The sequence below is a fragment of the Diplotaxodon limnothrissa genome, linkage group LG23, assembly GCF_057381915.1.
Source record: "Diplotaxodon limnothrissa isolate DT_005_m linkage group LG23, D_limnothrissa_male_GT1.1, whole genome shotgun sequence".
Taxonomy (NCBI): domain Eukaryota; kingdom Metazoa; phylum Chordata; class Actinopteri; order Cichliformes; family Cichlidae; genus Diplotaxodon; species Diplotaxodon limnothrissa.
Window position 1 is genome coordinate 10,080,367 of NC_140617.1, and position 27,295 is coordinate 10,107,661.

At 42.0% G+C, this 27,295-nt stretch overlaps 1 protein-coding gene across 1 annotated transcript in view; it reads left to right on the forward strand.

Moving 5' to 3' along the window:
* The window catches only part of grin3bb (glutamate receptor, ionotropic, N-methyl-D-aspartate 3Bb), a 67,681-nt gene that overhangs the window by 26,065 nt on the left and 14,321 nt on the right, over positions 1–27,295 (forward strand). The window contains exon 2 of the mRNA XM_085347283.1: positions 20,369–21,009. Within this exon, the coding sequence (XP_085203409.1) occupies positions 20,369–21,009 (641 nt within the window). The remainder of the gene's footprint in view (positions 1–20,368; positions 21,010–27,295) is intronic.

The window sequence follows — 27,295 nt, forward strand, 5'->3', positions numbered from 1 at the left end:
GGTTAAATGCAGAGAGGTGTATAAACACAGATTAAGTGAAGAAAAAACACCATCATGGGAATCCCCCAGCATCCTACACCTATTGCAGCATAACTAAGGCAGGATTCAGGATCACCTGATCCAGCCCTAACTATATGCTTTATCCAAAGGGAAAGTTTAAAGCCTAATCATAAAAGTAGTGATAGTGTCTGTGTCCTGAAACTGATTGACTTCCTGACTTGGTTAGATGTTGTGAAGATGTTTTTCTAATCATGGAAATTATTCTGTTATCTTTAGTGTCTCCTGTTCTCTGAGGTCTGTTGCTGTTGGTAAGATGCTCAGTGTATTCATTCTTTTTGCTGACTTGGGCTCTCCTAAAGTTTCTGCTCTGCTGTTGGACTATCTTGCGTTTCCAGGGTAGTGATGGCTTCAACAGCATCTCTGTGGACCTCGTGCTGAGAGTTTCAGTAAGAAGCAACCAAATACAGGTTCAACACTTGGAATCCACTACAGATCTTTCATTATGAAATAGAACGATCATACCGCGAAACTGTTTGTGAGTCAAAATTACCTTTACCTTTGAGCCTTTGCTGTGACTGACATGGAGATTACCAGTGACTGTGTTAAAGTGAAGCCCAGATTAAACTGATAGTCTTACACGTCTTTGGTTTCTGTGCCCTTAGGAACAACAATAAATTAAATCATTTTATTAAAAGAGAGAATTACGGATGTGTCATTGTACTCAAAGACATTTTACAAACAGATGCTTCACTTTAGATTTTTGGGATCATAGCTCTGCCTCCTTTCCTCCCCATCATCTGAGCACTTGGTTTGGCAGCTGCATGGAGTTGGTTCGGATTAAGCTGGAGGCCATGGTTTACATCACTGCATACATCTGCTGAATGCTCTAATTTCCCAGCAGCCCTAGCACCGACTCTCCTATATCATCTTCCTGTCCGTCCTCAAGCTCTGATTGGGCAGAATAACCACAGTGCTGGCTGTATGTTCAATGACAGTCACAAGTGGTGGCTGGTCCTACAGTCACAATAGCACTGGCCCGGTTCAGGATCAGTCGTGCTGTTCTGGGCGAGTTTTCCTGGCTGAGAGCTGACTGGTTGTTGTGGAGCACTGGATCCAGATGATTGTTCAACTTTGAAGAGACATCCTCCCTGAGATTGCAGCAGCGTAGCTTTTTTGTGGAAACCTCAGAGAGCGCAGTTAAAAGAGAGAAACGAGAGAAAAATCTTTTTATTTTCCATTGATGAGCTTTGAAGCTGCTGCACTCGCTTGTCTGTCTGCTGGCAATTAAATTCTGCTAATGAAAAGATTAATATTTCCACACAGAGAGAAAGAGTTCACAGAGGGAGGAGGGTATGAAGGGTGAGGAAGAGGAGGGTAAGAAAGGGGGGTAGGAGTAAGGGGCGAGGAGGAGGAGGCTGATCAGAAGTTGAGCAGAGAGAACAGAACAGATTTCATTATCAACCTCTTCAGCTGCTGCTGGACTTTAATAGAAGAAGTGTGTGTGTGTGTGTGTGTGTGTGTGTGTGTGTGTGTGTGTGTACGGGTTCTTACTATCTCAGTGGGGACCAACAGCCCTCGTGAGGACCAAAATCCAGGTCTCCATGGGGTTGGAGGCATTTTTCATACTCAAAATGTGGTTTTAGTGTCAGAGTTACAATTGGTTATGGTTAGGTTTAGGGTAAGGGTTAGGGTTAGGCATTCATTTTTGATGGTTAGGGTAAGCGGCTAGGGAAAGCATTATGTCAATGGGATGTCCCCATGAGACAGCAAATCAGTGTGTGTGAGTGAGGGGATTTGTGGGGGTTTCCGTCTGATGGCGTCAGCCAATCTGAAAGCTGAAGAAAATAATGAACCAATTCTCAAACTGTCTGAGCACAGACCTGAACTGTCTGTCTGTGTGTGTCTCTGTGTGTTGGGGATATTTGGCATGCAGACTAGAGGCACAGACACACACACACACACACACACACACACACACACACACACACACACACACACACACACACACACATGCTTGCATACATATACTTATATTAATGCTATATATATATATATATATATATATAGCATTGTACGTCAACCATTTTCCCCAGTCCTTCAAAAAGCGTTCTTCCTTTAATTTCAGTTTATATGTAAGGTTCTCCATCTCCATAATGTCCTCCACAATTGCTACCCACTGCTGCTTTCCTGGTGTTTCTGTCTTAAGCCAGTTTTTGGTGAGGGCCTTCTTTGCTGCCAAAAGGAGAATCTTAGCCAGGTAACAATCCTTTACATCTACAGTACCTTCCAAGTACCCTAGATACAAAACAAGGCAGGTTCTAGGAATAATATAACCTAATATATCACAGAGAGCCGAGTGAATTTTAACCCAGAAAGTGTGAATTTTTCTGCATTTCCAGAAAATGTGTGTATGGTCTGGTTCATCCCATCCACACAGCCTCCAACATTGTTGTTGTGTATTGGTTTGTTTATTTTTAATCTTAGGTGTAATAAAATAGCGAATTTGATTTTTCTAGATGAATTCTCTCCACCTCAATGAGTGAGTTGTATTCTTATGTTCTTTCCATGTTTCATACCACACCCTCTCAGTGATTTCTTCACTCAGCTCTCTTTCCCATTTTACTTTAACATATACAGTTGATTCCTGTCTTGATTCCATCAAACATTTGTATAGGGTAGACACTGATTTTGGAATAACACTTTTATATGCCAGTATAATAATTTTTATAATAGGATGGATTTTGTCTTCCTCTATTTTTATGTTTTTATTAAAGTAATCTCTCACCTGTAAGTATCTGAAAAAATCCTTGTTTTTTAAGTTGTATTCCCGTTTTAATTCTTCAAAACTTTTAATTTCTCCTTTTTTGATTAATAAACAAATTGCTGTGATTCCCTTTTCATTCCAATTTTTAAAACCAAGATCCAATTTTCCTGGTCTAAATTCTTCATTGAAGGCTATCCATTTTAGCAAACCAAGCTCTTTGCCAATCCTGAACTCCTTTACTGTATCATACCATACATTTAATGTAAAGGATATTATCGGGTTCCTATCTTGGTCTTTAGTTACGTATTCAGGGGTCTTTTTCATACCCATGTTTGTTTGAATTGGGACATTGAGTGTGGAGAGCTCCACATCCTTCCAGCGAGCCCCGTAATCATCACTACACCAATATGTTATCTGGCGTATCTGTGCAGCACGAAAATATTCTTTTAAATTAGGAAGCGACATTCCTCCTTTCTCCTTAGTAAGCTGTAAAGTAGTGTATCGTACCCTTGGCCGCTTGCCTTCCCAGACAAATCTAGATATATACTTATCCCATTCTGAGAATTGGGGTTGAGGAATAAATATAGCAATCGTGGTAAGATATTCATCTTTATCACATTTATCCTGTCACTAAATAGAATAGAATAGAATAGAATTCAACTTTATTGTCATTGCACATGCACAGGTACAGGGCAACGAAATGCAGTTTGCATCCATCCAGAAGTGCTTTAGTGATATAGATATATTACAATATATATTAGCAATAATATAGATATGTGAGTATATTACAGAAATGGGTCTATTATGGTATGTTATAATGTACACGGTATGAAGTATGTTGTGAATATTCTATAACTATAAGTATGTACAGGCTGTAGTGAGTACAAGCTATGTACAGGATATGAACAGGATATAAATATGAAAAACTATACAGAATATGAAATAAATAACTTTACAGAATCTGGGATATACAGCTATACAGAAATGGGAACTATGCAAGTTGTAAACAGTTGTAGGATTAAAGATTATCGAATGTACAGAATGATTATTTACACAGAGCTATACAGTAGTGCAGTTAAGATAAGTGAGGGTGTAGATAGTTTCTACAGAGGCTATATAAAGTGCTAGTGGTTGTGAGTGGTGGTTCAGTCCATGTTATTATTGTGTTTGAGGGTACAGTTGTCCATTGTGGGTGTGTGTATGTTCAGTCCATGAGTTTAACGTGGGTCAGATGTCAGGAGGCAGAGTTCAGGAGTCTGACAGCTGTGGGGAAGAAGCTGTTCCGGTACCTGGTGGTCTTAGTCCGGAGGCTCCTGTGGCGCCTCCCAGAGGGCAGGAGGGTGAAGAGTCCATGTGATGGGTGACTGGGGTCTTTGATGATTTTCCCAGCCCTTTTCAGACACCGCTTCCTGTAGATGTCTTTTATGGCAGGAAGTGGTGCTCCGGCGATGCGCTGGGCAGTTTTCACGACCCTCTGCAACGCCTTCCGGTCCGAGGCAGAGCAGTTCCCGTACCAGACTGTTATACAGTTGGTCAGGATGCTCTCGATGGTGCAGCGATAGAAATCCTAACGGATATGTATTCCATCTTTCCATATCCTGCCTTATCCTGTAATTTATATGTCCACAGTTACTTTGATATAGTTTGGCATAGTTTTTGGTTATATTTATACCTAAATATTTAAGGGTTTTTGCCTCCCACTTTATTTCCCATTCCTTAAGATTTTGAGTTGGTATACAATTAAACATTAGAACTTGAGTTTTAAGTATATTTACTTTGTAGCCAGAAAGCGTACCAAATTTTCCTAACATTTCTGTAAGCTGCATAAAAGAGTTTGTGGGGTTTTTGAGGGCTATCAACACGTCATCAGCAAACAGACTAATTACATGCTCTTGTCTATTGATTTCTATTCCTGTTATTAGGGCGTCTTGTCTAATCATTTGTGCCAATGGCTCAATATACAAGGCAAATAAGGTTGGACTTAAACAGCAACCCTGTCTAGTTCCTCTCTCTAGTTGGAATGTCTTTGTCAATGAGCCGTTAACTTTTAGTCTTGCAGTCGGTTTGTCATAGAGAGATTTAATACATTGGATTGATTTCGTAGTGAACCCAAACTTTGCCATGGTTAGGTACAGGAAGTCCCAGCTGACTCGATCGAAGGCTTTTTCTGCGTCTAAACTTATCAATGCAGCCGGTAGCTTGTCTTTATGTATGTGTAGGGTCCTTCTAATATTGTCTTGTGCCTGTCTATTTTTGACAAAACCTGCTTGGTCCTCATCTATCAGGTCTGGTATAAACGACTGGAGCCTATTTGATAGGATTGTAGTATAGATTTTATAATCAACATTCAACACCGATATAGGCCTGTAATTTTGGCAGTATTCTCTTTGTTTTTGTGGTTTTGGCAGCACCGTGATAATTGCCTCCCTCCAAGAGGGGGGAATCACATGTTTAGTGTGAGTCCAATTAAGAGTCTGGTGGAGTAAGGGTATCAATTCTTTTCCACATTTCTTGTACCATTCGGCAGGAAACCCATCACTGCCTGGTGCCTTGTTTGTTCGTAATTTTCCAATCGCTTTCTGAATCTCCTCTATCGTTATTGGTGCCGTCATGCGATCATTTTGTATTGTTCCAATAGAGGGTAGATCTAAGGAGTCTAAAAATGTTTTAATATAATTTAGGCCATTATTAGTAGGTGCATTTTGTAGATACAGGTCCTTATAATAATCGGTAAAGATACTTTCTATCTCTTCTAGGTTATGTGTCATTTGTCTTAGAATTATACAATTTGTTGACTGTTGTTTCTGCCTGTTGTTTTTTTAAACGTCTTGCCAATAGCCGTGCAGCTTTAGGGCCTGATTCATAGTAGCTCTGTTTTACATATCTTGCTTTTACTTCCATTTCATATAAGAGTAAATTATTAATTTTCTTCTTAATATCTTTCATTTGTTGTTGTATCTTGACATCTACCTTGCCTTTGTGTTTATTCTCCAATTGTGACAATTCATCCACATATTCATTATATTGCTCCATTCTTTCTTTTAAGGTTACTTGATATTGCGATTAGTTTCCCACGTATAACTGCCTTCAAACAGTCCCATAGAATAATTGGATCGGTTTCACCATTGTCATTTTCTTCTAAATAAGTTTTGACATCTTTTTGTATTTGTTCTACCACAGATTTATTGTTTAATAGCCCCACATTTAATCTCCATATTGTGTTTTTTGGTCTACCTTTAAGATAGATTTTTAAGTAGATAGCACTATGGTCCGACACATCTGCCACTCCAATCCAACAATCTGTTATTATATCTCTATTCCCTTTTTCCATAAAGAAGTAGTCTATTCTTGAATATACATAATGTGTTGCTGAATAATAACTATAATTCCTCTGTAGCGGATGCAAAGCTCTCCAGACATCAAAATAGTTAGTGTCTTCCAATGTATATCTTACTAATTTTGGAATTGAATTTTTATTTTTCTTCAGGCTGGTTGTGTCCAAGTCACTATCTAATATCACATTAAAATCTCCTCCACATATGCATATACCTTCTGCTTCTAGCACAAGAATATCAAAAATCAATTTAAAGAATTCCTTATTACTCTCAGGGGGTGCATACACATTCATCAATGTGACCATTGTTTGATTAATCACACCCTTGACAATGACATATCTACCTTCCTTATCCTTTATTTCTTTGTGAGATTGAAACTTAAGGGAGTTAGTTATGAGAATTGCAACCCCTCTTTTCCTAGAGTTTGTATGAGAGCTGTAAAAGGTGTTTTTGAACCCAAATTTCCTACATTTTTCATGTTCTATTTTTGATAAATGAGTTTCTTGTAGGAAAGTTATCTGTGTCTTCTCCTTTTTCAGTTTAGTCATAATCTTGGCTCTTTTAACTGGGTTACAGATTCCATTAACATTTAAGGACATACACTTTATTTCTTCATGTGCAGTGAGAATTATCCTTTTGTGATCTACCGGCTATCTTTTGAGACCCCACAGGCACTCCATTGAACCCTTGTTTAAACAAAACATTTTCATCAACAAGTTACAACTTAGTTTAACTATGTACAGATAAGAGGACTTCAATAAAGAGGTACCAGCCACCTTCCCCACCTGTTGTTCCTCTCCTTGTTTTTTGGGGGGTATGTCTCTCATATTGAAAGGGCCCCCCTTTGATTGAAAGATTGTCACACTCATACTAGTCATTATTGTGTACTGTCCATCCCTAGCCAGCTTTGTGTTTCCATATAATCCTACCAGACACACCGTGAATCCATCTTGTTGTTATACGTCTCCCTATACGCCTCTCATGCATGGTTATCGTTATGCTGAAATTCTTGAAGTCTCTCTCGAGCTCGCCTGCTAGCCACACCAGCATACGTGGGCCGGACCGGTTTCCATGTCGCTGACCCGATTGACAGACGTCCCTCGGCGCTCTCTCTCTCCCGGCTGTTTATCCCTTTTTCCACGTTGTATCCTCTCGCTTGCAGGTCGTTAGCAGCCTCCTCCGCGTTGCCATAAGTTTTCACTCCATTTGGCCAGTGGATTCGCATCTTGCTGAGAGGAGTCTGGAAGCGGATGCCTTCCTTCTTTAATATCTTTTTGATATTCACGTACGCTTTACGTTCTTGCACCATTCTCGCCGAGTAGTCGTGGTCAAAATAAACCCTGCTTCTGTCCAGAGTGACCATTTTCTTTTCCCATGCCTTTTTAAGTATCATCTCTTTAGTTGTGAATTGTTGGAAATTGACAACGACTGACCTTGGGGGGAGACCCGCTGCCGGTTTCGGGGTTAATGCTCGGTGTGCGCGTTGAATCTGGCGGTTGATGTTAATATTAAGCTCCTCTCTGAGCCAGGCTTCCAGAAACTGGGTCAGCGATTCTCCCTTAGATTCGGCTCCCTCTTGTATTCCGTAGATCCGCAGATTGTTAAGTCTGGATCGCAGTTCCAAGTCATCCAATTTGGTCATCATCGCTTTTTGTTCTCTCATTAGTTCTGTCAGGATTTGATTGGCCTCGTGGCTCCACGTCTCTATTTCTTCCGTGCGCGTCAGCGCAGCTTCTAATTTCCCTTCTTGTTCTTTAAGTTCTGTAGTCATGCTCTTAAACTTCTGGTCGATGTCTTCTTTGAATTTAGACAGTACGTGTCTCATTTGGCCAGTAATTTCTTCTTTGAACGTCGTGAAGTCTGATTTCAATTCATTTTGGAGTGATTGAATTTGTTTGCTAATACAATCCAGTCCGTTTTGAAACGCGGCCATATTAGCTTCAGGTGCTAGCTTGTCCTCGTTGTTCGGATGTTTTATGTCTTTACCTTGGGTGTCCGTAGTTTTTTTATTCTTTGCTTTTGTCGTCCCTCCGCTCATCTTCCAAAGTTGTTTTGTCTCACGCTTCAATTCGTGTTTTAGCGGAGTTTATCTACTTGGCTTACGGGAGCTCTGTACTTATGCGACCATACTGCTCTACCGCCACACCAGAAGTCGTAATTCATTATTATCATGATTTCATAAATACTGCTTGTTTTGGTGGCACAATGGTCAGCATGGTGGCCTCACACCAGAAAGCGTTTGGTTTTGATTCCACAAGCCAGTTCTGTTTGTTTGTCCATGGGCTCTCTCCGAATTCTCCAGCTTCTTCCTACAGTTGAAAGACAGCAGGTCAGGTTACCTGATTCTGACCTGTGATAGGAGTTAATCAGAGACAATGGTCATCTGTCGCTGTGTGTTAGCCCTGCAACAGACTGGAGACTCAGCAGTTGGGATAGGCTCCACCACCAACAGTGTTGAAGTGGAGAAGTGAAAGATGGGTTGATCGATTAGAAGTGGATGAGTGGGTATCAGTCCAGCAGAGTTAGCTGTGTTTGCTCTCGGCTGCCTCTACACTTTGATCCTTTAGTCTGAGTCTGAGAGCAGGCAGGTTTCAGCTGGATGTAAAGAATTTCAAACTAGAACAATAAACTGATATTGAGGAGCTCTTCACATCCAAGGGAATGCTGTCTGAGGTTTTTTTTAGATATTTAAGGGGCAGCTTCCCTTTTCTTCTGCCACACCAACCTGACTCTGCAAAGGAATTTTTTTGCTTATTGTAAATCTACAAATATCAGCCTTAAACCAGCGTCTCATCTGGAATTTATTCTTGCTCACATTCACTGAATCATTCATTCCCCCTTACACATTCCTCGGTGTCTGCAGAAATAAACCCTGGTTGGGAATCTCTGGCGTGTGCTGCATTTTGTGGTGTGATGGTATCTCTGCTGGAGTTTTTCATGTTGCTGGTTCTGAGAACTGATGAAGAGCAGTGGTTTCATCCCCAGAGTTAAACTCTTTTCTGGATCCTCTCAGCCTGCAGATGTTTCCTCTTTGATCTGCCTCCTCTTCGTCAAATGAGGTGATGCTGCAGCAGTTAATGCATCTGTCACAGTACAGCTGAAATTTCACCTTGCCTCTCACCTCAGCCATCAGCTCACAGACCCAGAAACACTACAACTATCCACTCACCATCATCCCAAAGCCCGATGCCTTTTTTTAAAGAGCACCGTAATCATCAGGAGGCGTCACACATCATCAATAATTCAGACTGGATGAGAGTTTGACAGCATCAAAGAGGAAAACTCACAGGAAGTCAGATCAGTCTGAGCTGAGTGACAACAAAAAGCAGCTGAAAGCGTTACACAGCGAGGACAGAGGAAACTGGAGTGCAGTGTGGCAGCAACAGGAGACAAGCTTAAATCTTCACTGTGAGCTGCGGTCACAGAGTGATAATAGCAACATATAAATTAAATTATTTTACCAGAAAAACAGACAGCTGCAGGTCGAAGTCTGAAACCTTTTTAATGTTTCATTTTTTTACCTTCTGTCAGGTTCCTGAGCTGATCAGATTAAAAATGTATCTGACAGTCAGTCATGTTAGGAGATGGAGTTTTGACAGAGTGTTGACAGCAAGCTCGTTTAAATCAGCTCTTTGTCTCAAGCTGTGCTCCTTCACGAGCTCTCTAAGAGGTAGAACACTTTAGGACGGCATCTCTCACTGGTTTGTTTTGTTTTGTGGAAGCTCCTGGTTAGAGCGTGCAGGAGGCAGGTCACATGAACGTTTTATGCTCGATACGTAATCCCAGAGTTAAATAGTCTGTGAGCATGTGCGGTACATTTATCAAAGAGAGAGTTCACAGTGAGATATTTAAGTTCTTGGAACAATAAAGTTTATTTAAATTTGTAGCCACAAGAAAAATAAAGTTTCTGTGTTTCCTCCTGATGATTATCAGGATCCTCAGATCCTCTGACTCCCAGAGTGTGAGGGATGATGACACTTTCCTGAAATCTGATTGGTCAGAGGAGCTGGTTTTGTCTCTGACTTCTCAGTTCCTAATTATTCGGATCCTACCCTCTGTCTCAGTCGTGTTGTCACATCTTCAGGTTTATATAAGTTACATCTTTCTTTGTGTTTTCATTTGTGCTCATCCAATCAGATGCTGCAAAATCATTGTGTGTGTACGTGTGTGTGTGTCTGCTGAGACTTACCTACCTGGCTGCTAAATTTTCCCAGCATGCAACAGCCCTTTAATTCCAGGTAAAAATCAGCTGACCATTGACCTCCACCCAGCCTCAGACATCAGCAGGTGGCGGCTGACCATTGACCTCCACCCAGCCTCAGACATCAGCAGGTGGCGGCACATGGAGCACCTCCTCCTGCTCGAAGCTGCTGACCCAGATCTGATCTGTTACCTGTTCCTGATGAGCTGGAGCCAGCGACATCCATCTGGCTGTGGGCCCATGTGATTGGTGGGGCAGTGATTACCTAATGTAGAATGTAAACAGCGACAGCGTGATGTACTCTGCAGCCGATGTGATGGATGTGGACTCGGCGAGAGCCAGGGGGACTCAATGATCCGTTTGTCCCCTTCAATCAGGCGCTGGATTCGGGTCTGCTGAGCTTTTAGTGAAATGAGGCCTCAGAATGAGACAGGAAGTTTCCCTGCCTCGCCAATAAACCTTGGAATAGATCAGAGCTCAGCGCTGCAGAGTGTAAGGACCAATGACTGTAGAAAACACTGGAGTGGAGCTGAAGATTGTGGGTTAAATGGGCAGAGCCATGACAGTGTAAAAGGAGGGGCTGATCTCAGAGCTGCACACATCAGCTGATGCGTCAGCTGATTTCCTTCCATAATTCTAATTCAATTCAGTTTTATTTATACATCGCAAAATCACAACAACAGTTGCCTCAAGGCGCTTTATATTGTAAGGTAGACCCTATAGCACAAAATACTTAGGTTAGTAAGATCCCACACCTCCAGACTCACTAACAGCTTCTTCCCCTGGGCCATTCGGACTGTTAAGGGTTGGGGTTAGGGTTAGGGGCAGGGGTGCCCACAGTCTGAGTAACCCCGATCACTCAGGCCACTCACATGCGGACTACTCAGTCTTCTTTTTCTTTGCACTGATTCCGAGCACTTTGCTTTCCACTGTGTGCCTTTGCTCTTGATTGTATATATTTGTCCTGTTTGTTATGTATGCCTGCTGTCTACTATTTATATTTTATTCCTGCACAGATGGCATGGAGCACACATAATTTTGTTGTTATTACAATAAAAGCCTATTCTACTCTATTCTACTCTATTCTATACTTCCTGTTGGATAATCTCACTTTACATTTGTCTGGAGCTTCTGGGGCTTTGGTTTCTATAGATAATTTCCCTCTTCAAACAACTGCACAGGGAGAGAATGTTTCCATAACATAACTCACCTGTATAAACTTTATTAAGGGGTGTGGCCTCTTTGATTGACAGGTGGATGGTGACACAGGTGGCTGTAGCTGCTAGCTGTTTGCTGTCTTCACCTGAACTGGACCTCTGGCCTGTGTTTGTTCTGTTTGAGCCTTTTGGAGTATTTTTAATAACATCATGTGGCCAATAATATGGCTGCTGTAAGGTTACTGTAGTAACAGACCATCCAAGAAAGCTGAGTTCGAGTTCTGATTGAAATTCTAGGATTTCTATCTCTGATGGTGTGTTCACACAAAGCATAAAGCCAAGTTTCAGCTTGTGTTAGTTCTGCGAATACAGGAAAAGTTTTGGATCAACACCCAATGTGAGAGCTCAATGTGAGAGAACACCAGGAGATGTCGCAGTGGCACCATCTTTTATATACAGTCTGTGATAGCATAAAAACCTCAGCAGACATTACTGGTCTGCAGTCTCACAGCATCTGGTTCAAACCTGCTTACAGAAAAGAGGTCAAAGGTGAACACTGTGCTCTTAAATCCAGTCCAGCATTGTTTGTGAGGTGCACTTTCTCATTTTTCCACTCTAATCTTTTTAAAAATCTCTGGATGAGCTGGAAACCTCACAAACTGAAAACAGCCTGACTTTCTATAATCTATCAGTGCACATTAAGCGCTTAGAAAAGCACAAAACTGAACGCTGACAGAACTTTCCTACCCAGGACTGTGACCTGTACTGCTGTATTTTCATTCTGTGGCATTTGTACTTTTACTGCAGCAAAGCTCTAAATACTCCTCGGTGTTACTGCATCAGCTCATCTCTGGCTTGAATGTTGCGCAGCAGTCAGTGTGATTCAGGGCCTCAGACCAGGACCAACAGGAACACACCTAACATCACCGAGGGGGCGTTCACTGACAGCCAGCAGGGCTTCTTACTGCAGTGTACTGATACAGAACAATTTCTCTCAAATCCATCTTTAACACTTTTGGCTCGATGCTACAGAGCTCCGAGCCAAGCGCCGCTCCTCCAACTAAAACCTGTGACGGTTCTTGCAGTGGCACTCGGATAAATGTATTAAATCAAGCTGTAAACAGTTTAAACCAATCCACCTTTCAGCTCACTGTAATTCAGAAGAATGAGTTCATCTCTTGGTCGACTCAGCATTTTGTGACATGATAAATCTGTCGTCATGGACGAGCCAGCAACATTAGCACAGAGAGAGAGAGAGAGCTCGTTAGACTGATTGGCTCCATTTCTTTCACAAGAAAGAACAGAAAAATCAACTCTGTCATCTACTCAGTCGCTCTATTTAACCGCCATTATTTACAGTCACCACTGTCTGAACAGTTCCTGAACTGATGTTCCTGAATGCCTCTCTGTGAGGAACCCTGTGGTTAAAGCTTGTTGATGGTTCTTGCAGAAGGTGAACTGTTTCATGAAGCTTCATTGGTGTCTCAGTTCGAGCTCAGGTTGCTGTGTAGAACATTCACCTGCTGACTTTTTGTTTAATCAGGTCTCAGATCAGAGGGAGAAGTGATGCTGAAGATAAACTTGTCTCCTGAAATATGACCCAAAGAGACTCACCATTTCCTGTTTTATTTTTGCTAGTTCTACTTCCTGTCTATGTTCTGGTTTCCCATCAGGTCATTACTCTCCCAGTACACTTGCCTGCTCGACTGTCTCAGATTTTTCTTGTCTTTGTCATGTTGTCGTGTGTGAAAGGGTCGAGTTAGAAGCCGTTTAGTTTGAATGACATGTGAAATGATTGTGAGTGATGGTGGAGCGTATGAGGCAGAAATAAAAGACTTACACAGGTCAAAAGCCCAGTCTCCTTCCCTCACATCAGTGCAGATCAGTCGGTCAAACTGAAGAAGGACCCTCTGAGCTGAAGGTGATGATCAAGATGCCTCATCTAACAGCTATGGCTAGTGGCTGCAGAAATCAATAAAATGAACTGGACCTGTTGTGCACTTTTATTGCTAATCGTTGTTTACTGGGTGCAGCAGAAGTTTGTCGACCGCATGTCATCTCTCTGAAGGTCGGACTGGGGCCGCCGGCCTCTGTTTTCCTCCCAGTGCTGATGTGTTTCTGTTGTTGAACCACAATGCATTCAGGCTCCTCAGGACAAAGAGACAGGCTGCTGCAGCTCTGAGCGTAGCTGATAAAACATGCTTTAACGGAGCACGAAGCCCGGGGGAAACAGCGGGCTTTGTTTTAATCTGCGCTGCTGCCTTGGTTCGATCCGGGTGGGGGGACAGGGATCAGAGCCAACTGTTGAAAGCCCACTGGAGTTTCCCAGAGAGACAGAGGTCAGAGGGATCAAACTGTTTTCATCCCATGGCTTCATTCAGACAAGCCTGAAACACACAAAACTCTGATGTTCAGTTAAACACAACGTGAGCCTGAGAACATGAAAGGAGACTGAGCTGATACCTGGGTATCTTTTATATCAGCCTCATGGCATCTCCAGCATGCTGCCCTGAGAAGAGTCATCACATCCACCAAAACCTTACGATCGACTCAAAGTGAGGCAAATGTCTGCAGATTACAGGTAGGCTCGTCTGTCAACCTGTGATTGTTCTTTCTGGATTCTGTCAGTAACTTACAGACCAAACCAGATGAACTGTACTCTATCAGGTGTGTGATGAGGCTGACAACAGCAGGAACAAGAAGCTGTGTGGCTGTGAACTGAACCTGCTGCTGCTTTCTGGACTAAGTGAATTCAGCAAAATCTAAGCAGATAATTCACAACCTGCATTGCTGATTTCCAACCACTAGACACTATAGAGCTAACCACCTTCAAATATAAACTGATAAACTGGTTTCTTATGTTATTTTGGAAATATATTAAGTTCTTGTGCTATTTTTTAGTTAGAATTTAGTTGTCTTTAGTCTAGTTTAGGTTTCATCCATGTCCCTGTGTTTGTGAGTCTTTTCCTGTCTTCTGTGTCAGTCTGTCATGTGTTTCTTGTCTGCGTGTTTCATGTTGTCAAGCTTGTGCGTCATGTCAACGTCTCTCCATGTTTCCTGTTTTACTTCGAGAGTCTGGTGTTTCCATGTTCAGTGTGTTTTGTTTTACTTCCCCTGTGGCGTCACGTTCATTCGTGTCAGCTGTGTCTCCCCAGGTGTTCCCACTTCCCTCATTACCCTCTTGTGTATTTAAGTCTCCTTCTGTTCTTTGACGGGTCGTCTATTTATGTCACAGAATCTTTTTGTTTAAGTAAGTAAGTAGAATTTATTTATATAGCACATTTTCACAGATAAAAATCACAAAGTGCTTCACAATAAGATCAGACATACAAGTTAAAATTAATTAAAAGCCCGTTTGTATAAAAATGTCTTCAGCTGCTTTTTAAAGGAGTCAGTGGAGTCTAGACAGCGTAAAGACAACGGCAGAGAGTTCCACAGCCTAGGTGCCAGTGCCTGAAAAGCCCGATCCCCACGTGTTTTAAATCTAGTACGTGGGACCACCAGTAGCCTCTGACCTGAAGACCTAAGTGCTCGGGATGAAGCATGAGGTTTCAACAGGTCAGAGATATACTGGGGAGCTTCACCGTGCAGAGCTCTAAAAGTTACAACTAAAATTTTAAAATGAACCCTAAAATTTACTGGCAACCAATGAAGAGAAGCCAAAACTGGAGTAATGTGTGACCTCTTGTTTGTACCAGGTAAAAGTCTTGCCGCTGCATTCTGTACAGACTGAAGGCGATCCAGAGCTGATTTGTTGAGACATGTAAAAAGACCGTTACAATAATCCAAACGAGAAGAGATAAAAGCATGAATAATCATCTCAAGTTCTGCCTTTGACACCAGTAGTCTGAGTTTAGAAATGTTTCTTAAATGATAAAAACAGTTCTGGACAAGTTGTTTAGATTGTTTCTCAAGAGACATTGAACTGTCAAATATAACACCTAGGTTTCTGAGACTCGACTGAAATGAAGGGTCTAAAAAACTGATATGCTGCCTAATTTCTGAGAGCATGTGATCAGGTGCAATAATCAAAGTTTCTGTTTTATCTGCATTTAACTGAAGGAAATTGTCATTTAACCATTGTTTGATTTCTGACAGACAATTATTTAAACAAGACAATTTATAAAACTCAGAAGCTTTGAAAGAACAGTACAACTGAATGTCATCAGCATAGAGATGAAATATTGTAACATCTGATAATTTGGCCTAGAGGGAGTATATACAGCAAAAAGAGAATAGGACCTAAAACAGATCCTTGAGGTACCCCAGAAGGCAGAACTGATGTTTCCCACAACACATGATTCATACAGACAGTAAAGGATCTCTCAGATAGATACGACATAAACCATTTTAAAACAACACCAGTAATCCCAAACAAGTCCTTCAGCCTATTTATCATGATGCTGTGATCAACAGTATCAAAAGCAGAGCTGAGATCCAACATAACCAGAACAGTGTACTCTCCAGTGTCTGCTGCCATCAGAATGTCACTAGACACTTTAAGCAAAGCGGTTTCAGTGGAGTGCAATTTGCGGAAACCAGACTGGAAAATGTCCAGAAAATTGTTCTTCTCCAAAAAGTTAAGTTGTTCTGCAACTGTTTTTTCCAAGATCTTTGACACCAATGGTAATTTTGATATTGGCCTGTAACTGCTTGGAAGAGATGGGTCCAAATTTGGTTTCTTTAATATTGGTTCAACAATAGCTTGTTTAAAATAGCTGGGAACTGAGCCAGTATAAAGAGAAGTATTAATTATTTCCAGAATACAGGGGCCAATAGAATCAAACACACTAATGAAAAATGATGGAGGAAGTACATCAAGGTGGCTTGAAGTCAGTTTCATTCAACCAAGCAGAGCACTGATGTCCTGTAAGGTAACAGGAGTAAAAGAGGACCAGATATCAGAGGTAAGCAACGTGTCAGTGTGATACTGAGAGGATGATGGAGAAATATTAGACCTGACAGCAGCAACCTTATTAACAAGATAGTTTAAAAAGTCATTACAATCACATTTAGTATAGACTGGTACACGAGGAATGTCAGGAGAGACAATGTTTTTAATTGTATCAAACAATACTCTGGGATTTTTCTTTTTTGAAGCTATTAGATTAGCAAAATATTCCGTTCTGGCATTTTTTATCATGTCGTTAAGTGAGAAAATTGATTCCTTGAGATGTACCTTATGGACCTCAAGCTTGGAAGCCTTCCATAAACATTCTAATCTGCGACAATATCTCCTAAAATTTCAAATATTTTCATTTATCCAAGGACAGAAATTTGAAGAATGGACAACATTTAGTTTCAGAGGTGCCACCGTATCTAAAATAGATTTACATTGATTGTTAAAAGACAAAATAAGTGAATCGATATCATTTTGAGCCATTCAAGGGACAAACATGGCAGAGAACCTTCTAGCAGCATCCTGGTTTATAATCCGCCTTTGGATCATCAATTTAGGAGGTGAAGGATCCACGTAAAATGACAAATTAAAGAATATACAACTATGGTCACTCACATGGACATCTTCCACACATACATCATGTATATTTAAACCCAGGGAGAAAACACGATCAAGAGTGTGGCCCTTTGTATGTGTGGGGCCGGAAACATGCTGCTTAAAGTTAAAAGACTCAGTGATAGTGATGAGCTCATCAGCAGTGTTACAGGAAGTGTCATCAATATGAAGGTTTAAGTCTCCCAATATTACAACCTTCTCCAGTTTAATGATCAATGTCAGAAGGTCGTTAAATTCAGTTAGAAAGGCCCCAGCAGGTCCAGGAGGCCAATAGATTAAAATACAGTAAAAGGTTTTCAGAGAACCCACCTTCATCATCTGTGACTCAAATGAAGAAAAGAAGCCCGAGGTCATCAGTTTGCATATGAGTCTGTCCTGGTAAACAGCAGCAAGTCCTCCACCACGTCCTAAAAGACGCGGAGTTCCAATGAGAGAACAGCCAGACGGGCAGATTTCATTTAAGTGGACAGCAAAATAATCCTTATTTTGCTGCCACGTCTCAGTCAGACACATAAAATCTAGAGACTCTTTAATAAAAAAAAATCATTTAGAATAAATGATTTTTATGGTGAGCTTTAGCTTTCGAAACAGAAACTCCTCAGAGTTTGATGGTGTGTTTAAGGTCTCATCTGTGTTTCCTGTCAGGAGATGATCTCAGGTTTCACTCTGTAAATCAGAGAGGGTAGGTTTGTTCTTCTCGCAGTTCTCCTGTAGGATGACAAGTTATCATCCAAACGGCTGGTCAGAAATGCCGGGATGGCCTCATTTAAGTCTGCAGGGAGCCGACAGCCTGACGGCTCCAAAATAACAAACAGACCTCAGAGTTAACACTTTCAGCTTCACCAGCACCTGCACTGCCTGGAGAAAGGTGGAGAAGCTGCAGAGAGCTGCAGCTCCGTGCTGAAAAATACCACTTGTATCCAGGTGAGTCAGAAACACTGAGAATATGTCCACACTAAACGTTTTCGTTTGAAAACGTATCGTTTTCTCTCAGTTTTGACCTTCAGTCCACCCTGAGATGGAGTTTTTGGTCATGGAAAACGGAGGTGTTTGAAAACGCTCTCCAAAGCGGATACATTTGGTTTTTGCGTCACAGTGTGGACTGTGAACCTGGAGCTTTTCGAAAACAATGATGCATTTTAGTCATATGATGCAGTCATGTGACCAACTAAACTAAGATAGTGGAGAGCATTATACAGCAGTTGTTTTGTTTGGTCTCAATTTTGACAGTCCTATTGTCAGTCCATTTAAAAAACGTGGTTCTTTTCCTCGACATTTTGCCGCGACGTTTCTAAGAGGCAGAAAGTAAATAAACCGCAGACAGAAATGAGGCAGGCCGAATTGTCTTACGTTTCACGCATGCACAATACAGCAATGTAAGTGTTTTCTGTCGTTTCAGTGTGGATGAACAACTGTTCGGAAACAAAAAAACCCTGAAAACTATAGTGCGGACGCGGAGTGTTTTTAGACAAAAACGTTGTTTTGAATTTTATCTGGATTAGTGTAGACGTAGTCTGAAACACACTCGGCCAGTGTTAAGGTGTTTGAATACATTTATTTAGCACCTGGAGCTCAGCGTCAGGATCTCATTGGTGGTTGATGTCTCATGAGTTTTTCATGGTGCACCTGCATGCTCAGCAGAAGATCAAAACTCGGGTCCAGGTTTATCCCAGATACGTTTGATCCCAGGCGAATGTCGTGGACAAATGTCTGAGTTAGAGGCGATGACGTTTATATTTAGTGTTTTTATTAAGTGTTCTTTCTCATATTGTGGTTTCTGTACTGAGATCACAAAATGTTCATGAAAGGAAGAACATCTGACATCCTGACAACCTCTGAAATGAAGAAGCGAGCAGCATTCTGCTCAGAGTGATCTAAGTTTAAATCACAGCCTGTTTGTGCGCACACTGCAGATCAGTGTGTGTGTGTTTCATTGTTCCTCCATCACACACATCCAGTGGTCCAGTGGTTAAATCTGTGCAGCTGCGATTAACATCACACAGACTCACAAACACGAAAAACACTACACAGTGTGTTTCACACACACACACACACTGCTTTTATTCTGGGAGTGAAACGAGTAAAATCAGCTGCTTTTTTGTTTCTCCTCAGGAAATGTTTCATGCTGCAGTCCGCACAAAACTTTCTGGAGCTCAGGAACTTGCATATTCACTGGGCTCTTCATCATCATCATCATCATCTTCCTGAGCAAACTGCTTTTGTCTCCTTCTCCTCTTCATCCTCCTCTTGATTTCAGGTGTCTCAACTCAGATTTAACCCAATTATTCTGCTGTGATCTCATGGCTCTGAAGCGAGGATCGTCTCTGATCTGTGACGTCGTGTGACTGTGTGCGTGGCCACAGTCCTCAAACTTAAACATTCTTAAAATGAACTCTTCGTGGTCCTTTGAAACTGCTGAGAGTAAAAACAGGAAATGACATCACAGTGTACCCAGAAACCTTATCTGTTCAAAACCAAACATTGTCCTGACTTCAGGTGACCTCAGGTGACCTCATGCTGCTGCGTATTTGGAGGTGAACTGCAGTAAAGCGAGGTGTCGACCTGACGGCCAATCCAACATTTCTGTTCTCGCAGGTCTGACACTTCAAATCCTTAAAGCTCCGCCTGTCAGTGCATCGTCACAGTGACGGACAGAGGACGTGTCCTGCATCACCGTAGCAACAGAGAGTGCAGCATCTCTTTGATCTGCCTCCAGCTGTCTGATGGTTTCAAGCATCAGCGGCTGCAGGTGATAAACTGATCACCTGCAGCCGCACCTGAGCTGAGACATCAGCAGCTTTGAGGTGAGTGCCTGGCTCAAAGGTCACGGCAGGACTGATTATCATACCTGAACACACCTGCAGGGAGGTCTTCATGTTACAGTGTGAACACCCGGCAATGTGGTGTAAACAACAAAAACAAACGCACACGCTGAAGTAACACTCGGGTCTTGTGGAAACATGTGAAGTGGCCACAGAGGAATCAAAAGGTGGAGCTGGAAATGAGCAGCACAGGTGCCCTCCTCCGTTAGTTTGCTTCAACCCACAGGAAGCTGTTTTAAATGAATGTATGTTCTGCTGTATGTTTTGTGTGTCATGTATAAACTTTTGTGAGGACTTCGTAGGAATCGGTTCACAGTTTTCATGTCACTAACAATCTGTTCACACTTCAGAAATAAAAGCATATCAGATTTTTTTTTCCAAGACCAACTGAACATGTAAACCAGAGTCTGTTCTCTGATGTTCTCCTCTGATGGTTTGAAACAGGAAGCTGTTTCTTGGTGGTTTTGTGTGGGTTTGTGGAGCGTTGCTCTTTAGTAACAGATTTAACTTCCAGACACGAACAGGACTGACTGATCTGATTGATATTCTCCTTTCTAAAACTGTTCTCCTCCAGAACCAGTTCCACCTGCAGATGGTGACGGGTGTTCCAGAGTCCAGTCTGTCTGATTTGCTGCTGACTGTTCTGCAGCGGTCCGGTTGGCGGGAGGGGACCGCCGTGCTGTGTCGGGGCTGGGAGGAGGCTCGGGGTCTTCTGCAGCTCCTAGACCATCACAGCAGTGCATCGTGGGAGGGCGGCAGGAGGGTCACCTGGCACCTGCGAGCCCTGCTGAACCTGACGCAGTTGGCTCACGATGACACGCAGATCCATGACTTCCTGTCTCGACACTTCCGGCAGAACCAAGCCTCACCAGCCTCAGTGCTGCTGTTCGGGGCCGACCCGCAGTGCGCAGCGGCTGTGCTGCGCAGCGCCCAGGACCTGGGCCTGACGTTACCCATGGTACACTGGGTGCTGGGTCAGCCGCTCAGCCCCGACGTGCTGCACACCATCGGGCTGCCGCTTGGCCTACTGGCCTACGGTGAGGTGGAACGGAAACCGCTTGACTACTACGTTAGAGACGCCCTGCAGCTCATCACCAGGGCTGTTGCTGCGGCGACTGCGGTGAGGCCAGACCTGGCTCTGATCCAGAACACGATGAACTGCTACGACAAACCCAACAAGCACGAGCTGCTGACCTCAGGACAGTACCTGTCCAGGTAAGAGGACACTTTAGTCTCTCAGTTTAGATATCATCACAGAATTGGTTTCACCTTTCTCGATTTGATGTTTTCATAGCTATTTAAGCAAGGACAAAAAACATCACAACCCAAAGAAAAGATTTTACTCTCCCAGTGTTCTTAGAGCTGTGGATTCACAGGGAGGACCAGGTGGACTTCATCTTAGAGCACACCTGAAGCTGAAGACTTACAGTAAGGTAGTCACATGGAGCAGGCCTGATCATTTAGAGCTTTGACTCTTCATACTTAATACAGTTTTATGTAAATCTGTTTCAAAAAAAGCACAGAAGAAATCATTTTTCATCAGTCTGTGCCTCAGTCTGCCATGCTGATGGTTTAGAAGTTTCCCTTACGGAGACAAAATAATTTTATTTAATTATCAAGTTAATTAAAAAACATTGAGTAACACTTTATAATACGACCCAAGCCCTGAAAAGCAAAGTGTGCTTAAGATGCAAGATGGGGAAATATTGTTTTTCTCCAAAATAACCAAGAAATTATGCAGTACTTAAAATTAACTACAGTATAGTTTGTCTCTACTGTACTGTAAAATGCAATTGCATTGAAGTTCCATCAATTGCATTGAAATGCATTCAAATTCCATTAATTACAGAGGAATTACAATCTTATTAAAAGCCCCATTGGACTCCTGGACCCCTATTTATCAATTATTGGTGATAAATTACCTTTAACCTTCTGGAACGTGACTGAACTATGAAGCAAGCACTGCTGAAACAAAGGAGGCTGTCACAAACACAGCAGCTGAGCTCGTTTGGAGGCAGAGCCGATAAGAAGGAAACTGTAACAGGATTAAAGCCTCTGCAGAGGTAGGCGTCAATATGCAGACTGTACAGAGAGGCTCGAATGCAGCCGAAGATCGTCCCAGATTCAGCATTTGAGATAAAACACAGCTCTCATCGACAGACCAGTGTCACCCTTCTGTGTGTCTCATGTTTGAAGCTGCTCTGACTGAAAGGAACGGATACATCACTCTGTTCTCAGAATTAAACATGAATTCTTCTCATAATTAGAAAGTAGTGCAGCAATTAATGTTTATGGTAGATTTAATGAGTTATTTCAGCTTTACTGTCAGCACTGAGATTCAGCTCCAGCAACTGTTTGATGGAAAAACCAGGTGAATTTGATTACACCATCCACACCTGCAGGCAGGAGGAGTTTATATTAATACTGCCTTATATTCATATATACAGTACGTGTGTTGGAAATAAACATGTTGGATCTAGCTGTTATTTATGAGGAAGTTTATTACAGTTCACACTCTCTAACCTCCAGCAGCCTCAGAAGAATAATGTGTTGATGGAAACCAAAATGTTTCTTTCATGGGGATCATTGATGTATTTGAACCAGTTGCTGCCATTAACCAAAGGTGTGTTTCTGAACATGAGATCCAAAGTGGTGCCAGCATTTCTCATTACTCTGAGAGACTTTGAAGGTGCAGTCAGACATTCTTTAAGATATATTTATGAGTAAAGTATTTCTCTATTAAATAGATTAATGTGTAACTTCCAAAAAACTGATAAGTTTAGCTATCAGTAACCTAACACATAGACTTATGATTAATCTATTAAATATGCACACGAGCAGTTGCCAGTTTGCGAAATCCGCCATGTTCCACCATATTTGAATCCTTGGCTGGGAAGGACATCTTCCGTCTGCCTAATGGTTTTGCACATAGGTGACAAGAGACCGGCCACATACATACTAAGCCAAAGGCGGAGGAGAGGAGAAATTACATGCGTTCATGTGTGAATGAGGAACATTTAAATTACTTTCTGCGCCTTCAGACTCAAGATATAAAGCATCATACCTGTGCTATCATCGAAGGAGAAAGAAACAAAAATATGAAGGAACGAGACAACCAGAGGTAGTTGTTAGGTTGATTTTGATAATAGTTGTCTATATTGTACTTAAATTTGTAAACCTTGTTTCAAACTGTATGTTTAGATATTCTTCTGGTCTCCTCCCCCACATGTAGAATGGTGGGGGAGGCTATAGTGTTTAACTGCAGACACATCCTATGTGAAGGTTCTGTTTTCTTATTTAGTAAACTTCCTCCCCTTTATGGCCTCACCTATGCCTGTGTATGGTGGACCGTTAAAGGGATTACACCATATACAGGGTGAGGAAAGATGACACTTTGTGATCAGCAGGAAGACACACATACACACACACAGTGCCTTAGTTTTATGACGCACCACAGGGGGGATCGGATCCTTGCGCTTCATGTTAAAAACCGGTTGAGCTTTACAATGCCACTATTCATTCACTCTCACATTCACACACTGGTGGAGGAAAGCTGCAGTTGTAGCCACAGCTGCCCTGGGACAGACTGACAGAAGCGAGGCTGCCATATCGCGTCATCGGCCCCTCTGGCCAACACCAGTAGGCGGTAGGGTAAAGTGTCTTGCCCAAGGACACAACAACCAGGACAGAGAGAGCAGGGGGATCGAACCGGCAACCCTCCGGTTACAGATGAGCTTCCCAACCCCCTGAACCACGGTTGCCCCACAAACTAGGACTGCTCAATTAATCGAATTTTAATCTCGATTACGATCTGGGCTTTCAACGATCATTAAAAATGACTGAGCCGATTATTAGCCCCTCCCTCGTGCTTTACTCTTGCGCTGCTCCGTGTGGCAAATCGAGCGCACCTCCCTGCATTTCGAACACGTGTCACAACAATTAAGAGCAGCGGTCTCCAACCTTTTTTGCGCCACGGACCGGTTTATGCCCGACAATATTTTCATGGACCGGCCTTTAAGGTGTCGCGGATAAATACAACAAAATAAAACTAGTACCGGTACCGAAAAAAATAAAATTTATTCATAACACACGTGAAAAGACCAAGGAAAACCGAGTAAACGATAAAAACGATAACAAAATAACGCTGAAAACCGATAAAAACCCTGAAAACTATACATTTCACACCTGAGCCTCAACTTTTGTGGCCCGGTACCAAACGACTCACGGACCGGTACCGGTCCGAGGCCCGGGGGTTGGGGACCGCTGATTAAGAGGACCCGAGGGAAGCTCGGAAAGCTAAGCAGAAGTTATTTGGAGAGGAGAGTGACTGCCGTTGGTTGAAAAGAGAGGTAAAAAAAAAACTTCAGTGGTGTGGAAACATTATGGTTCACGGAGTCAGACGTGGATCAAGTAGACATAGTGTGTAAACTTTGCTACGGTGTTGTAGCTGCACCACAGAGCAACACCCTAGCAAAGTTTACTAAACATAGATGTTTACATTTTTCATTTATTTTTTATATTGCAAACATTTGCACTGTTATCAGTATTTGCACACTATTTTATATTATTTTTTGACAATCTTTAAAGTCATTATTCAATACATTGTTATTGTTAAATAAATATCGTCAAATAATCGAGATCTCAATTTCAGTGAAAATAATCGTGATTATCATTTTTGCCATAATCGAGCAGCCCTACCACAAACTGTGATTTTGTTTGTGAGAGTGTCTCATGATAATGACGTAAGCATGTGCACCGCTTGTGGTAACAGACGTATGCAGATCAACAATGGATAATATATAGAGTGCGGGACAGAGTATCACCATGCAGCGTTTAAAGCGTGGAAGTACTGACCTTACTTTGAGTTCGATTCTGTAAAAAGTGACAAAAACATTAGCGTCCGCTGTTCACTGCGTGGGAAGAAAACTTCTTTTTACAGTGAAAAAAAACCCCTAAACTTCTGAGCAAGTACCTAGCACGCTGCCATGGGAATGTGAAACCCCCGGATCCTCCCACTGACATGACCGCTGTGGCACCGGGCAAACCTCCGCCTGCTCCACTCCTGCTAAACAGGTGAAAAAAAAGGCGACAGGACTCAGTGCTGCTGAGTCTTTGATTTGATTTATTTTCTGTTGTGTTTTACTTGCATCTATTTGAAAGACTGAGTGTAAACACAAAAAAATATTTTATTTTATGTGCTGGAATGTGCAGAAAATAGGTTTAAATGTTAAACAAATTTCTTTAAGTCAAAAACTGTGGCATAGAATTTAATTTTTGCTTGATGCAATGTGCATAAAGTTAAAAAATTAAAACTAATAAATCCAGTTTTAAAAAGAGACTTTTTCATTTGATTACATTTTATATGATGGATTATGCAGAAAAAGTAGAATTGGGCTGAAAGGTCTATCACTTTATTACCTATTCAGGTTGTAAATCATGTTTTTAAAAAGTAACTAAGTAACTAATTACTTTTGAAAATGGAGAATTAATCAGAAATTAGTTACAAATAAATTTTTTCAAGTAACATAGTAACCTTAGTAAAATCTCATCCTCTTCCTCCTCACATTAAGCTTCATCTCCTGAAATGAAGTCAGGGCTGCATACGAAAATGTCGATAAACAAGTTCATTTCTGACTCATATCGGACTCCTTTTGTTTAATCAAGAGTTTGATCAAGAGTAAATTAAGGTATACAGTGTTCATTTCTTTTGTCTCCATGTTGGGCGAGTGCTGACTATTGGTATATGTGTGCATGAGGGCAGGAATGCATGTTTGTGTCTGTGTGTGCCTGTTTGTCTATGTCTATGTGTCAGGTCGGGTCTTAGACTCCACGTCTCTGGGAACATCTCAGGCCCCCAGGTGCGGGGGCCTATCTCCCCCCACCACATTCCCTGCTGGTGGCTGATGCCTTCAGCCGTCGGTGTATTGGTGGTTCTTGGTGTTTGGGTGCTCAGGTATGCACTGACTCACTCCTGGTGGCTGCTTGACGGGGCCTGGTGCACGTGGCTCGGTCGGGCTCCTTCCGGAGGGTGGGGGGCTCTCTGACCTCGGGCCTTTGGGCCCGGGGCTCTGCCCACTCTGGTGCAACTGGCTGCCGGCAGAGCCCGCGGACACGTCACCGCAGTCACCTGTAGCTTCTGCACCGCAGCTGCTGGGTGACCCCCTGTATGGGGCTCTCCTCAGCTCTTTCCAGGAGGATGGTGCGGCTGCCCCTCCGGTAGTCCTCCTTGGGCCTCTAGATGTCTGGGGCCTGGATCTCCTCCATGCCTGCTTCATGTCCTGGGGGGCAGGGCTATGGCTCCCCACACTCTCTATCACATACAGTAGGTGTCAAACTCTGGCCCACGGGCCATATTTGGCCCGCAGCCTAACTACATACGAAGCCATACCAAATTATTATTAGAGCTGGCCTACTGGTATTATACAGCTAATATATATATTGTTTAGTATTAAACTTTGCTTGTTCCATATTCAGTTTTTCAGAAAAACTTGTTTGAGTCCATAAGAAGAGATTCATTCTTAAATCTGGAGGAAGATTTGTTTTTCAATAAATATTAATGTTAGCCCGCGAACTTGTTCCAGTTTTTAATTTTGGCCCACTGTGTATTTGAGTTTGACACCCCTGCTCTATCAGATAGTTACATGGAGAAATCTTTTGAATACAAGCGTGCTCACAGACGTGTTCACAGACACACATTATAACTTCCTTGGCTCCTGCTTCAAAGCATACCGTGCGTTGTCGGTCTTGCGTGCTGCTCAGTAACATTCAATATTTATTATTTAGTATTACTTATATTTGTCTTATCTAGGTTGTTGCTGTAGTCTCCATTGTTCTCTTTTGCTTGTTTTCTTTCTTTTTTTTTCTTCCAGCAGGTGATTCAGTGGACTTCTTAATGTCTTTTCTCATTGTCCCTCTTCCCCTCTGTTTTTCTTTCCCCTCTCCTTTTCTTGAACTTCTCTAAGTCTACGTCTTTCCCTTTCCTATCCCTCAATCATGTGTTTGTCAAAACCTAAAAGCAAAAATAAATAAATAAATAAAAGAAAATTAATAATAATAATAATAATAATAATAATAATAATAATAATAATAATAATAAAGATCTAGTGGACCAATAATGATCCACTTGGAAAAATAAATCCGTTGGGCATTTTATTTGGCCTTGAGACAATAATTCTGATTCCTACAGTTCTGAGCTGGACAGGCAAAAAAAAAAGTAAATCAAGGCAAATGCTTCTCATCCAGTATTGGCAGCTGAGGTAAACAGCCTTCCACAGATAGGAAGTCTGATGCATTTGAACTGGGAGGGGTAAGAAAAAAAACTCAGTTGACTGGAATCAATCACCCTCTTACAATGCTGTGATTGCAGCCATTTCCTAACTCTCTGTGAATGGTACTCATGGTCTTTGATCAGTGGTTGCTGATCAGTGGTTATGACATGTCATTCAGTGGGCTAGTTACAGTCATAACATAAATGTACTATTTATAAGGTTGGGCACACCTG